Genomic DNA, 16,521 nt, shown 5'->3' on the forward strand with positions numbered 1-16,521 from the left:
ACCAGAAGTCTTGTATTCTTTTGCAGCAATACGAAGATATAAGCTTTCAAAACCAAATGGAACAGCATAAAGTCCATTGAGTTATATGTCTGTGTTGTGAAAAGAACTCCCCCCCACCTCATGACATTCTCCCTTTCAGCATTAAGAAATTAATGCAGACACATCTCATCCTTGTGTCCAAAATAAGCATTCTTGAATGGCACAGTAATTCTTACTAGAAATAACAGTTTTGTGTAGAGTAGTATTTGTGTATCCGACAGCTTCAGGATCTGCAGTGTCATGGAAGGTTAGAAGTAGAAAGCTGTTTAGCTTGCCTTTGTAATACTTAAGACAAAACATGAGTACTGCAAGTACTTGAAGGGTACAAACAAAAGAAGGCAAAAGAAGCAATTTACTTACGCGAACTTGCAAAAAGGAAAGGTAAAACGTGAATACTTGTACTAAGCATGAAAAAACTTTAAAGATAGCAACGTGTATCTGCCCATACTTCTGCTTGGTAATTTCCCCATTCCCTGTAACTGAATTTTCTTTTTTTAAAAAAATAATAATCTATTTTTCTTTCTTTTTGAGCTAAAGACTGATCAGAAAGAGACCAACATGTGTAGGAGTTGTCCTGAATGATCCAAGCCATCTTAGAGTCTAAACTCTTGCTGTATGAGTCACGTCACACCCAAGCCACAGGGTAGCATACATAATATGAACAGATATACAAATGTGACAATCCCATCTGGTAATAACATTTAAATCAGTAAGTACTGACAATAAGAAAATATTACAAAGTTAACATATCTACTTTGAAATCAAGGAGAGTATCCTCTTACACGTTGCTGGCTTCAGTAGGACAGAAGTGAAATCATCTTTCACTTGCTTTCCAGCTTGCATCTCTATAACTGCACATAATAGGAAAGCAATAAAGAATTCTTCATCAACAAGATTTGTACTACAGCCATATGGCCAGATGGGTAACATCTTAATCCCTGATAAATATGAAACTGAAGTATTTAGTAGGAAAACTGAATTTAACTCCATTTCTTTTGTAAATGTAAAATATGTTTCGAAGTTTTTCTGTACTATGGATCATAAATAGTAACAGTAAAATGTACGTAAATAGAAAACACGCCAAAAGCACTTATTTGACCCTGTTCTACCAAAAACATCCTTACTTCCTGTGCTCAATTTAATCCATTACAATCTATGTGAATCTATACACTGAGAAGGTTCGGATGAAAGGATTTAATGTAGCTTCTCAACAGATATTTCCAGGGATTATGGTTCTTCAGTCATTGAGTGCCACTAACTGCATTTTCTCTGATTTCCTCAGTTAAAAATTTGAATTATGAAATTTCTAACATTGGAAAAATGCTGCATTTTTTCCAAGTCCCAGAATCTCTTCTTTAACGGAAGCAGTCTAAAATCTGCTTGACTTGAGTTTCCCCATAACCAGCATCACTGCCTCCTGACACTTTACCATGATTGAGAAAGTAGCTAAGCATTTTGAGTGTCTAAAAGGGTGGCCTGCTAACTAAATGAAATACGATAAACATGACTGTAGACCAACTGTGTAGAAAATCATAATTGAAACATACAACAAAGCAGGAGATAAGACATTTGGTACAGTAGTAATCATCAGCACTCAGCGTGGAGAGTGCAACCTGCAGTTTTGTACATATCTATTTTTTATCTCCAGAAATACAATCAGGGAATTCCACATGGTGGGAGGACAGGAGAAGACTAGAATGCTTAGGATTTATGGGAAAGCAGCCTCTCACTCTGAATTTGTATTTTCTGAAACAACATTTCTGACATGTATTGAGAAAAAGAACAAAGATCGTGATGCAGACCAGACAATAGATTTCCTGAATCTAAAGAAAATCTACCTCTATCTTGAAATCCAATATAAATGAGAAGGTAAATCATCCGTCTGCAACATAAATTTCCAGATAACAAAATTTGACACAGCAATCAGCACTGATTTTTATGTTTTTTCTTCCTTTCTCCAAAGTTGTTCATCTTGTAGGTTTTTTCATCTCATCTCAAGATGTATCACTTCTCTTCTGCACTGACAGAACTGATACCAAATCCAGTTTTTCTGCTGGACAACAGTTTTTTTTTCCTTTTTAAATATATAAACTACTGTCTTATTTTACATGTATTAGAAAATTAACCAATCAACTCAAAATGTATGAACAAAGTCTTAAAAAATATAAATAATTCAAGGGATGGTGATATGGGCCTTATGTCATGTATCATAGATCATTCTGATGCAGCGTAAGAAGTCCATACAATCTTTTATTTGGGTTATGTTTAAAATTACTTGCAACAAGCTCAGAGTGTTTTCAGAGACTTCTGCTACTCACAGAGGTCTGTATGCAATGTCAGTCAGACTCAGAGTGCAGAGTGTGACACTGCTGCTTACCTATCACATCAGCCACCTTTTGTTCACTAATGTTTTGATTTTTTTTCCAGATGTGGCTTGCAACTGACCGTTACTCTTTTTGTTGTAGAAATGAAATGCAAATAAAATTTTGAAATAGAAACAAAAGATGATTTTTAAAAAAAAGTAAAGATAACATCACTACAGTCAACTCTTCAGTGACATTTACTTTGGCTGCAGATTAAGTGCTCTACACTATGCACTGCAGCACCACTGTGAGTTTCTGTGTAAGCACATATGCACTCATGCATCTATCTGTGAGTACAGGAAGAGTACATAACTTAGACTCAGGTAACCTAATCTGGATAACATGGAATCAACCTTATATTGTCTTCCAGAGTCATATCAAGGTCCCGAGACAAAAATTACAAAACAAAGCATACCTATTCATGTACCTTCTCCAAAATTATTTCAGTTCTAGCATTTTCAACATTATGGCTTTATCTCAAGACTCCACTATTCTTTATTCCTTCTTTATTTGTCTAAATTCATAACTGACCCTGCTCAGAGCAGGAGGTGAAACTAGACATGTCCTGAAGTCCCCCTGAGCCTGGGTCTCCCTTTAATCCTACAGTTCCAAAAGGAATGGTCCTTCTGTCACCTGTTGATCACCCACCTCTACTACAAATTCTAGAAACTTAAAAATGTTCAGTCTTCACAAGTGAAGGATTAATCACTTCAGTGAAAAAGACAACCTCCTCTCACCAATGACACGTCTCCAGGCTAGGATCCACAAAACTGAAGTCTTGAACACCATGATAAGGAAATAAGATTCTTTCTTTAATCAGCTTGTAGTAATTGCCATAAGCAGGTCTCATGCTAAAAACTGTATTGTCCATCACTGCTCTGTTCATTTCAAACATAGCGTAGTTTGACCCTGACCAGAACAAGATATCCAGAACAAGTAACATTTTAGCTAATAGTTCCAGCTAACAATGCCATGTGTAACTTTCTTCATTTAATTTAAATACCCATAACACCAGCACTGTGTGTCACCTGCAGAAATATTTAGACTCGTGACCTTTCCTGCAACGTGCAACACAACCAGATATTCCACAGTCCTTACAGTTCTTACGTTGCAGCTCGAACTATAACATGTTCCAGTCCTTTGATGAGACGCCTCTTTGAAAAACCACACCAGGAAAACAGTTTCACAGTCCACTGAGAGACTGATCATTGCCATGCTGAGCCTTTCCCTCAAGTCCTGCTGCAGAAATTAGGTCCACAGCAGCACTACCGCCTATCCGCCTCATCTGGCAGAGCGGAGATGGGATTTCTGCTTTAGCTAAGATGAAATAGCTCTGTTTTCTAGTTAGAACTAGGATTTCTGTTAAGGAATGCTCATAAAGATTTGTGGCATGCTCTAGACTTACCTCCTGGACAGTGCCTCACGGCCATTTTACACCGTCTGGACTCTGCGATGGTTGGGCATGGTATTGTGTCTTTTGCTGGCTTCTTCACGATTTGCCTTGTTCTCGTTTCCAGGCCCCACTTAAATCCACATGTTTTATTATTTCTGCTGCAAGTTCCCCATTCACTCCACTGACCAACTTCACAGCCTTCTGATAAAGCAAAAGAAAACCTATTAGATATTCTTCTAGTTCTCTCCTTCTCTTTTTAAGACTTTTTAATTAGCAAGGACCACTTAAATTAGACTGTACTACTTAAAAGCTTTACTATTTACTGGCAAAAACATAGAAACAAAATATCTCACAGAACCTGAAAGAATCTTTTCAGTCTACATCACCCCAAGCATAAAACAGTCACACAATCAATCTGCCCATATGGACATCATGTCAGTCCTGAAACCCTCCTAAAATCCTGAGATTCATTTAATTTCTATCCTCTTTTTGATAAATCCTACTTATTTGTCACCTGGATGTGTAAATCTCAGGAGTTCACATTTCTAGGTCCTCTCCACCATGAAACAAAAGGACTTTTCCAGAAACAAGGAGTCTGTCCTGATAGCTCCCACACCTCAAGGTAAAACACCAAGCTCTGAGACTCACAAAGTTGCCAGAGCCAGCTCAGAGTTACAAAGTAAATTTCTACTAAAAAAACACATTTTCTGCTTTACATTTGGAAAAAATAAGAAGTCTGAACTCAGTGCTACAGATTTTATAGAGCCTGCAAAGAATTATCTACCCTGTTTTGAAACAAGAGTCAAAATATAGAAGACCAACTTGAGTTTCTACTGCTCACTCTCCTCCAATTCACAACATCTTTCTCATGTGTCCTGCATGTGGATGTGACCACCTATATGTATTCCTGCTTGTAGGACTTGAATGTTTTTTGTTTGTTTGTTTTTTTAAATTTCCCCTCTCCACCAGAGGAAAAGTGTTGGTTATAGAATGACTGCCCAGTACAATGCGCATGGTACAATGAGCAACCTAAATGGGCTGCTATATCCAACTCCTTTGCTTCCCTGTTACTTGCAAAATAGAACAGGGGAGAGCCATAGAGAAACTAAAAGTGACTCTCAAGCCCAGATATTGCCAAGCTTCATGAACTGGGCATATGTTCAACCTGCCCTGCCCCTGGGTTCTGGGCTCTGTGAAATGAAAAAGGAGCAAGTAGCTTATAGAGGTGACAATTCAATGGGCATTCGAGTTCTAAGCAAAAAGAGGCCTTCCTGAAATCTTACAAATTCTGAGTTATAGATGTACACACAAGGTGATTTGCAGGACAGAGCTTTCAGATGCTGAACAGCATTCTCAACAGTGTATTCTTTCAAAGTGTATATTTCAAAGAAATATATGTATTACTGTGGACAAAGAGATCCAGACCCAGTCTCTTAGTGAATGTTTCTTGATAGGAATCATAGAATCATTAAGGTTGGAAAGCCCACTAAGATCATTTAGTCCAACCATCAACCCATCACCACCATATCACTAGACCACATCACTCAGTGCCACGTTTACCCTTTTCTTAAGCATCTCCAGGGTTGGTGACTCCCCCACCTCCCCAGGCAGCCTGTCCCAGTACTTCACCACTGCTTCTGAGAATAAATCTTTCCTAAACCCAACCCAAACCTCCCACAGTGCTACTTGAAGCCATTACCTCTTATTCCATCACTGCTACCTGGGAGGAGAGCCCAACTCCCACCTCACTACAACCTCCCTTCAGGCACTGTAGAGGAATTACTAAGCATCAGCTTAAAAGCAGTGTTGTCAGCATTCAAACCTGGCCACCTGGCAAAAAAAAAAAGTGGCTTCAGCAGCACTACTGGGAAGACTCACCCACACACTCCATGAGCTCTTCCAAGGCAGCAAATCCAGGCGGGCAACCTCTGAAACAGCGGCCTCTGTGGGAGTAGAAGCCAGCTTTGCATTTGGTGCAAAAGTCTCTGCTGAAGCAGGAGTCGCAGTTTTCTATTCTGCATCCTGAATCAAAACGATCATAAGGAAAAAAAATACTGCTAAGTTATGGGAAGATTCAAATTGAAAGGATTTATAAAGGAATAGAATAGCGAAATCTTAAGTACTATATTGAAAAATACTGCCATCCTGAAATCTATCCACTATTTAGGAGAAAACAGTTAACTGTATTGCTTGTTCCATACATCCTTTTAATTCTATTCTCTAACAAAAAATGTTGATAAAGCTTCCAATTAAATGACTTCTGAGCTGATTTGATCTTTTTGGAGGAAAAATGCACATTATTTTCTGTTTAATTAATATTAAGGAACATAAGGCAAACAGGTAATTTTGGGAATTAGATCTGCATTACATGTACTGCAATTGATTTATTATTTATTATTGCAAGAAGAATACAAATTTTTCCCTGACTTTTTCTCCTCTAAATAATACACAAAAACATTTATTTAGCTTTGTTTGATTTCCATATCCATACATACGCATTTCCTACCAGGCAAAAACAAATAGAACTGTTCTGGATGTAACTTCTTTATTATCAATGAAGTCCATGCATAAAAAATAACCATTATTAAATGACTGAAAGACAAAGCAATAAAAATAGAGAGAAAAAAAAAAATACTGCCATGTAAAATATTGTTTTTCACTAATAATTCTGCACAAATATACTCCACAGTAGACTACAGACTCGCAAGCAGACTATTTAGAAATTTCATATTTCATAGTAAAACACAGCAAACTGGTGATGAACTTGATATCAACAATATGCACACCTGTACAACAGAAATACTTCCATGGAAGGTTACGGAAGTCTCTCATACATACCTAGAAGAAATGCCTGTTCATACAATAAATACTTCAAAACCACTTCACTAGTTGAATGTGTCTGCAAAGCAAAATGATAAGGCAAGCTGCTCTGGAGATGTACTGCAATAGTTAATTGCAAATCTGGTTTGTTATGCTCCACATATACTGCAAATATTTTATTAATTGCAATGCTTGAATCAAACATCCACTGAGTTTAAATATTCAGAAAAAACATTTGCCTCTTGCACACCCACACAAGGCAGTTTGAAAAGACATCAAGGTTTTTCCAAACCAGTTAGTCCAATGATGAGGTGCAGAACACCAACATGAAAAGAAAATTAGCATCATGCAACCCTCCCTCACATCCAATTGACGCAAGTATATTTTTGAAATAGTGCATTAACTATTGCTTTCAAATCACGTTGGAGACTGATGTGCTTAAAGTCTATTCCATTTGAACTCTTTGAGATGGAAGAGGGATCAAACAAAGAACATCAGCTCCTCATAACATATAAACACACCTATCAGGTGAAATCCTACCACATGTGAATATCCTACATTTAAACATTAAAAAATTGACCGAGTCTTATACCAGTTTTTTAATCAAACTTCAAATTCCCATCCTATTTATATCTTTTGTTTTGCTTTCCACATGAGTTTTATTTTGTGTTACAGTAGAGCCTTCACCATGACGATTATATTTTGAAGACATAGTAGAGGCTGTTGGGCTAAGGTTAAGGTTTCAAATATGAAACATCTATTATTTAATCCGTATAAGATGCAGTTTTGGGAAAAACACTAAAGAAAATCTGAACATTTGTGAAATTGAAGTATTAATTCACCAGAGTGATAAACATGCATGGAAAGTGAGATTATTAGGTGCTACTTATGATGTTTCAAACCATTAAAGATGCTCAAGCAGCTCTAAGCCTTGCAGGACAATTCCAATCAACTAAAGAGGTAAAAAAAGTATTCCAAAAGTTAGAAATGCCAACTTTCTACAAGTCTATTTTAAATCCCAAACTATCAGAGAAGTGGTTATAAAACTGAAATTTTTTAAAGTATATTAGTCTTGGTGCCTGGCTTCACCTGATTATACGGTTTAATGCTTTGTCAGCAAATCACCTTTACTTATTTTTTTAATCAATGTGATACTAATAAATTAACTGTTTCTGAGTTTAATAAATCAATAGATGCATTTATAAAATTCTTTTATATCTACATATATCAACATGGACAGAGAAAGAGAAAGCATATAGATTTTTAGTTGAAGATTTAAAGAACGCTGATTCTCTATTATTAAGATACACTGGTGCGCAACTAAATACAAGGGCTGCTCCTGTTTTTATTTTTTTTAAATGTTGACCCACAACATCAGAGGCAGATGTTGTTGGTATGGCAGTAGAGGCTGAACCTTCCCACCAACATCCCGTTACATGTTGTTGCCGTGTGACAGATGGCAGCAGAGGGGCGGTCTGACAAAATGAAGTCTGACATGGAAGTGCCTATGAAGCAAAGGTGTGGAACTGAAAAAACTGCACTCACTGACACTCATCAATGATTGCTGAAGAAAGTGTATGGAGATCAAACAGTGGATGTGAGCACAGTGAGGCTGTGCGTGGTGTGCTTCAGCAGTAACAGCAACGTAAAAGAAAAGCCACATTCCAGATGGCCATGCATAGCTGTCATACCACAAAATGAAGAAATTCTCAATCAGCTCATCCATACAAATCGATGGATAATGACCAGGAAGCTATGTAGGAGCTGAATATTGGCTTCAGTGTGTTGGAAATGATGGTGGCAATGTTGGAATATCGCGAATTTTTTGCCAGGTGGGTCCCACAAATGCACACACAGGAAGAGACAGAACACTATGTGCATGTTTGTCAGGATCTATTGAACCAAAACAAGGCTGAAGGTGACAGTTTCCTGGATCCAATCATTACCAGTGATGAGATGCAGTGTCACCACTGTGAGCTTGAGTCAAAACAGCAGTCCACAATGTGACAGCATATGAGTTAATCATTGAAGAAAAAGCAGATGAAGAGATGCACATTGTTTTTTTTTTTGGATAGGAAATGGGTGATCCTTCTGGAAGGATTTCCATTCCATTTCCCTGGAACCTGGACAAACCACCAATTCTGACCACCACATCATGACACTGAGTAAGCTGAAGGCTCAAACTTCCAGCATCAGATCAGAGGAGAACACAACCTTTCTCTTGCAAAGATGATAATGCCAGACCTCATACCAGCTCAAAGCCCATAGAGCACACTGTCAATCTTGGCTGGATTGTCTTATCTCACCCACTGTATAGTCCAGATTTGGTGCCTTCTTACTCCCATCTGTTCAACTTCCTAGCAATGATGCTGTTGTAGTAGCTGTGAAAAAGTGGACCATCTCCACACGGGCAGATTTTTATGAGTGCAGCATGCAGGTTTCTTGTTCATTGCTGGCAAAAACAAAACAAAACAAAACAAAACAAAACAAAACAAAAAAACAAAGCTAGTGGTGGTGACTATATTAAAAATGGTGTTCTGTAGCTGAGAATTTACTCTATAAAATTGTGCTCTTCATATCTCTTGTAGCTTCCATGGAAATAAACAGGAGACACTACTTTCAGAGCAGGCCTTGTAATTGAGAAAGATAGCATTTAAAAGATGGTTTTATCCTTTACACAAAACAACAGAATGAAAAAATAAGGAAATATTGTTCAGTTAGTGAACTGAACTGCTTCCTTCTGATTGCCATAGCTTTCAACCATTTGAACTTTTTCATCTTAGCATCTCATGTCTAAGTGTGGCAAAGAAAAGTAGAATCTCCCTTACTTTTCTAAATCCTTTTAAATTCACTAGTTAATTTACTGACAATTTTAATTGACTGTGTATGGGAACGGTTGAGTATGGGAACTGATTGATCACCTGAGGCAAGGACTGGGTCATCAAGGACAGGCAAAGGCAATTCACCTGTGTCATCTCCTAGACCCCATTTAAGGGCTGACTACCACTGGGGAAGGCTCTCTTTCTGGAGATCCTTCCTTTTTGGAGTTTTTTACTGTAAGTCTAGATTCTCAGATATGGGTGAGCATTTCTTTTTTGATTGTCTCTTTTCCACCACAATAATCTTTCCAACTATAATACCTGTAAAGTACCATCTTAACCATGCTACTCTTCCAACTTTTGTTGACTATACAGACTGGAGTGTGAGACTTTTTTTGTTTTTAATCTGGAGAAGACTCTTGCCAAAAGCAATTGAACGAATTCATCTTACTACCTGTAGATCTAATTGCATCATTAAGATTTTAGACAGAAACAGTTCTGTAAAGGAAGAAAACAAATACTGCATGACTGCCAGTATACTTCAGAAATGCTTTGATCTTTTGCTCTAAAAGTAAGACAACTGTGGTCACCATAGGCTTCCAGATAGACAGGGATAACTGGTGGGATATTTTGGAAGTAGCAAGAAGGAGGAGCCTAGAAGTGGAAGCACTGGAGAAACAGAAGGCTGATGTCAAGGAGAGAATGAACTGATTAATGTAGTGCAGAAGAACCCTAAAGAGCAATCACATACCTTTGGCAGGCCAACCATATTTGCAGGGCAACAAGAATCTAGGACACTTAATCTTTAGCACCTGAGTGAAGAAAAGCTGCTCCGTTGCTGCTGTTCCCATCCAGCTAGCAACAAGAAGTCTGCAGGTTAGAATCCCTACCTCTTCTTTCCCTTGTATTCAATTATCAGTGGGTCTGCTTCCTTCCAGACACAAATCCCTTCTATTCTTGCTCAATATCACATCTCCCTGTATCCCACTGGAACTACCTAACCTGCTGCTACATAGCCAGCACCACTGAGACTCACTGTAGCACTCCCACTGTACCTCATCTAGCATAGTTTTCTCTTTTCTTTCTAATGTTTCCATCTTGGCACTCCAAAGTTACATTATTGCTTCTCTCCTACCAACTGAAAGGTATAAAATACCCCTAAAACCACACGAAAGCCAGACATCTTCCTCTGCTACCATCTTTACATGTCTGGACTTCAAAATGCACTCAGAGAGGCCCAGAGAAATCTGGTGCTATGTCTGATTAGCACAATCCATTTCTAAACAGATGGCACTTTTTAAAGTGTTACACCATATTCCCTCCAGAGCTGTATGTAAATGCTACGAGATTGTGACCTCACTGAAATCCATGGCAAAGGTCCTAATTGCTGCAGCAAGAGCAATTTTAAACTACTAACATTTTTTCATGCCATCAAATAGACCACAGCCCACTATAATTACGCTAATGGGCAAAAATAATATTAACCCCCCCCCGAAGAGATACAATCAGTTATGACAAATGCGCATTTGCAGAATGACAAGTCAGAAATGAAGCAGTCAGAAAAGCTAACTCTCTACAAGTCTATTTTCAATCACAAACTGTCACAGGAGTGGTTGTAAATACACAGCCCCATGACTTCACCTCTCAGGGGAAAGGGTGGAAAAGAAGTCACTACTTTAGTGAAGCTAAAATGGGTTGAAACTAAGTTGAAGCGCACTGCTGAAGTGTCTTCAGTGGTCAGATGAAACAAAGCTAAACGAAGCAGTATCCCTTCAATAGAGCTCTGAAAGTTTGATTTATGATACAAAATATATGCTGACTCTGATGGAAAGTCTATTGATACTGTGCAATCTGTTAATTTAGCCTGAGAGAAGAATAAGAACTTAAGTGACATTTCAGTACAGCACAAAGGTAGATTATGGCATGTCAAAGTGCTTCCATGCTTGAGGACAGCTAGAGAAGAAAGAAACATCACCATCACTCCCCTCCATGAACTAGTACTGTGCTCTCACCTCAACCAATGACTGGGAAACCTACAGAACCAACGCATCAAAATCGTTTTGTCTTCTGGAGGAAAAGAATCTCTCCCTCAAAGGGGGCGTTGTCAGAAAAGACTCCTAAAACCGAAATTTAAAACAACTAAGACTTTGCTTACTGAAAGAGAGTAGCAAAAAAATTAGTTGTGGACAAAACTGAGAAACCAAACTACCTTTTTACTTAATTTTCAGTAAGCAAAGCACCCCATGGCACTTACAGAAACACAAACAGAAACAGTTTGGAAGAAAATTATTTCTATTATATTATTATTTTATGTAATAGTTATGAAGCATATACCAGTCAAGATTAGAGAAACTGATCTGTTCTAGAACAAGGGTATTTAGCTAGTCAGCAATAAAATATTTGATTTAGGCTTTATCTCGCATATACTGATGTGAACAGTGATCTTGTATAACATTACAAAAATAAATCTAATTGAGGTGGATATGGTTTCCAATATTTATAGGGCACTATATAAATGGTACATTAAAGAACTCTGGTGGGAAAAAGCCTGGATTACAAGTCAGGCCCAAATTACAGATGCACTCTTAATTGGATGAACTACAGTCATAAAAAGGTTTCCCTGACCTGCGCTGACTTCCTGACAGTCATGGTAAGACAATTCTACTAATTTTTCTGTTATAATAAGTATTAAACAATTGACAGACTCATATTTTGAGGGAAAAAAAAAATCAAAAGCCTGGAAATTCAGAATATAAATTAAATTTTGACCCAGGTACATATGTTTGCTATGATTAAGAAAAAAAGCACTCCTGTGAATATTTAAGTCTTTACTGCAGTTAAAGAAAGTATGATGTTATTAAAACAAATACTGTCCTTCCACAGTACATCTACCACTAGCTTTTAAGATGTCAGAATAAGTTGAATTGTAAACTTTTACAATACAAAACCATACCTTTGAAAATCAAACTGAAGCATAAAAATGCTTCAACTCCTACTCTCAAATTTCTTCTGCAGCCCTGGTGCTCCAGTCTTACCCCCAGGCTGCCATCCTGACTGGCTGCTGGCACTCCTTGGTTCTTGTAGAGGATAGAGCAGTTCTTGTAGAGGATAGAGAATTAGCTGAGTGATGAATTAGGGGAGATTTAGGCTGAATATAAGGGATAAGGTTTTTTTTTACAATAAAACTAGTGAAGCACTGGAACAGGTTGCCCAGAGATGTGGCGTAAGTCTGTCCCTGGACACATTCAAGACCTGAGCAAATCATCTAGCTGTAGAAATCTCTGTTCATTGCAGGGGAGATGGACTAGCTGATCTTTAAGGGTCTCTTCCAACTCAATTCTGTGATTCTATGAAGAAACAGAGACCAAAGCGTCAACTGTCTTTAAGGAATTAGAGGAGGAAAATCACAAGCAAAAGAGCTTCAGACTACAAGGGTGCTAACAAACTCCTAAGCAGAAGAGGCTTCAGTAGCTGAAGTATTTAGGATTAAAACTGGAAATTGTTTTCAAGCTGCAGCTTTGGCAGTGGATGAACACGAGTTCTGGAGAACAACAAATGCAGTCACTTGCCAGTAATCATTACGAAAGTTTACCCTGGGTCTATCATTTCACAGAGATCAATGCTTGGAATATAAAATGCTGCTTATAAAATACCATGATGAGGATTATTATTATTATTTTAATAAATTTGCTTACTAAACACTTAATATATTATATTATGTTCTAATCTTGATTTATTATTAGTTGAGATCGTTTAAACAATTGCCAAAACCACAGTGGTTTCAATTAGTATTTTACAAATATATAACGGGTATATTAAGTCTAAATTGACTACAGTTTTAAGAAATCTTAAATTCAAAGCACCATTAAGATTTTTTGTTGCCAGAATGGTGGAAGGACGTTCTTCCATCAAAATACAAAACAAGGTCAAAAATTTAAAAGAAAAAATATAATTAGGAACATGACCAAATACTTACCAAGCAGCAGCTGAAGGAGGAAAAAGTAGTGGAATAAATGGGAGGAAAAAAAAAAAGGCCTGATGCCTGTACCACAACAATAATAAATAAACAAATAGCCTCTGAGCTTTGTATGTTCTGCTACATTACCTAAGCAATAGTTAAGCCATTACATATTATTGATGCCTTGCTATTTTGTAAGAAAGCTTAAAAAAAATCATTACCTTTCTTTACACAGCGAATTAACTTCAGGTGTTTCAGAAGTAATGGATTGACAAGCCAGTTATTAAAAACTTCTCTTTATCTTGTTCTCACTGAAGGCACATGGAACAGCTAATGACAATTTTAGAAATGCCTGGTCCTCCCACAAGAAGGTGAACATAAACAAATGGAGTCACCAACTCAAGCTGAAGGGAGCTGTGATTTCTAAACGGTTACAGTATCTTCCCCCTAAAAGCTTACCATAGACACTGACCAGGTTGAAAGACTCAAGATAGGCTTGCAAGATTAATTAAGCCAAAGTTGAAACAACCACTGGGGTGACAGAGTTCATCCTATTCTTTTATTCAGATTTATTGTTCTGTTTTTCTCAGAAGATTTTTTTTCCTCGTTGGAACAGTTCAAAGTTATTAATTATTAAAATTTCTTGGAAAATTAATAAAGTGTAGCACTCGGTTTGGGCACTCTTCTAGAGGAAGGACCCAACACTTTACAATTTCATGTTCAAGTGTTTTGACTTCAGCGTTCCAGATGAAAATAAGCTCCAGCAGGAAGCACTACATCGATTTCTAGGGAAAAGCAGTTTAGAAAGTACATGATTCACTGTTACTAGAAAAACAGTCTAGAACCATTCAGCAAATTCAAGAGACACATACTGCTTACATGTAGAAAAGAAAATCAGCCTTGAAATTCAAAATTTCCATAATTTTGGAGCTGTTGCACTTGGCTGTAGTATTTATTGTGTTACGTTTGGCACTAACTATGTTTGGCTTTTAAAATCATGTCAACATTTTCCATAAAAATGTTCTATAGCTTCTTGAACAAAAATGGGCAAGTGTTCCAGTAATAAAACGTTAAACAGCTTTTGTGCCTGTAAAGGCATTAATAGGGCAGAAATCATTTCAACCCAAGTAATTCAAGCCCTGTAACTCCCAGACAGATTTTAACAGAGCCAGAATTTTTATTATTTTTAGCTGAGATAATACTATCTAAGCAATAGTCTGTAACAAGCTGTAACTAAAAGTATCTGACATCAAGTAGGAAGAAACCTATTCTATTTTTCAGGAATGTTTATTTTATCTCAGCTTGAATCCACAAAATGTTTGTGTCCATAACGCAATGGGTGTACCATGCAAGATCACCAAACCAAGAGCAAAAACGCAGATATGATTTATAAATACACCAGTTGGCGATCACACCAAAATAAAAATACACAGCTCAAAAATCATTGGAGGGGAACCAGCACTGGTCTGTAAATGCAACTGTGTAATTATTCTCAGAGGGAGAGACTGTCAAAGGCATGAGGGTGAGTTAAATATCCAGCACTCAACACATGCCAATATAGATTGGACACAGCCTCACATTTGTGCTTTTCAAAACCAATCCTGTAAATCAGGGAAAAAGGCCACTTTCTGTAAGTGGTAAAAATGTAGAATAAGTGGTATTGAATTCACAGTTCACCTTCTGCAAGCTTTGGGGGGTTTTGGGATGGCTTGTTTGTTTGAAAGAAAGCAAAGAACAACTATCAGCACAGACAGTGTTTCCTATCTCACAAACACAGTACAGGCTAATATAAATACATTCATCTATTTCTCAAAACTGTAACAGTATTCAAAAACATTTGCATGTTGCCAAGCTTTTACAGCCCACTTTCAAAAGGCTGAAGGCAGACAAGTTGCTGAATTCACAACCGTGCTACGAAAACTAAGGCCAAGCTCCTAAATTGTTTTACAGAAGGGATGTATAAACGCTATTCTGCTCTCACTGAATTCTGCATCAAAACCAAGCCACCTGGTACAGATTAGGAAGTGCTCAACAGCGTTACCTATCACAAAGCGAAGAATACCACATCCACTGCACCCGCACAGGGAACGGGAGAAACAGGCGAGATGTCATTAGGCGGGCTGGCACGTGGCCAGAGCACTGCAGTTAATGCTCTTATTCCAGCCAAAAGTGCCACAGAATGACCTCATAGGCCTGTCAAGATTATGTGTGATCTGAAGGACAGCACCCACTTCCTCACAACACAGTGCATCCCTGTGACATGCTGCGGGACCCACGGGAGGGTGCCCTACATTTAGTGAATGTCTGATTAGTTCAGGAAGCAAAGAAAAGCTGTTTCTCACTTCAGGTTCTTCAGTTTGGTGACCTAATTCTGGTCAGACTATGACACATGAAAAAAAATATGAATTAGGGGTGGTAGCAATGATTAGTAGTCCATATGGGTAATCGTCCACATATGAGCATATGGAAAAATCGATACAAACAGGCACAACTGCCAGATAGCAGTGAAATAACGTGCAGATATACCAGAGCACTCATAGGCCTTAACAGCCGTACTGCCGGGCACAAACATGCAAACAAGGAACCTTGTTGCACATTAGCAGGTTGTAAATTTCCAAATAAAATGCAGCACTAACAGTGAAAGGTTGTTTGTTTGTTCTTAACAGTACATCTGTTTTATTAAAACAGCAACACTTACATATTAAAACATGTATGGTGCGAGGTGTCTGGTCACCTGAAAATCGTGTCGGAACAAAAAGCATGACGAGAAGCCCACCCATATTCCAGTGCCTATACTGGGCTTGTAACTACGTGAAGCATTGTTAAATATATGCTTAATCTTTCCTTATGTTCGTGTAATGGGAATTATTTTTTTTAAATCAAAAATAGCTGCTTAAATCATAACTCTTTCCTAACCTTCCTTTTAATTAAAATAAAAGAAGCAATAACAATAACAGCTAGGTTAACACAACAACTATTTAGTTTGCTAAACATAACAGATCCTGGCGTGAGCTCGGACGTTAGCAAATCAGTTTTTATGAAGATCACGACTTCTATAAAAATATTATGTTCCACAACATATCGCCTTAAAAACAGAGTATGAATTATGGCTTCCCAATAAAAACTGCA

The 16,521-nt window shown here is 37.7% G+C and overlaps 1 protein-coding gene across 2 annotated transcripts in view; it reads right to left on the reverse strand.

Annotated features, from left to right (window-relative positions):
* Nucleotides 1–16,521, reverse strand: part of RSPO2 (R-spondin 2) — a 100,562-nt gene that overhangs the window by 31,650 nt on the left and 52,391 nt on the right. The window contains exons 3-4 of one of the 2 annotated variants that reach the window (XM_040678626.2): nucleotides 5,674–5,817; nucleotides 3,808–3,993 (exon numbers count right to left, since the gene is read on the reverse strand). In XM_040678626.2, coding sequence (XP_040534560.1) covers nucleotides 3,808–3,993; nucleotides 5,674–5,817 — 330 coding nt within the window. Of the gene's footprint in view, nucleotides 1–3,807; nucleotides 3,997–5,673; nucleotides 5,818–16,521 lie in introns of both variants that reach the window. The other variant, NM_001319024.3, reaches the window with a different exon arrangement.

This window comes from Gallus gallus, chromosome 2 (assembly GCF_016699485.2).
Source record: "Gallus gallus isolate bGalGal1 chromosome 2, bGalGal1.mat.broiler.GRCg7b, whole genome shotgun sequence".
NCBI classification, from domain to species: domain Eukaryota; kingdom Metazoa; phylum Chordata; class Aves; order Galliformes; family Phasianidae; genus Gallus; species Gallus gallus.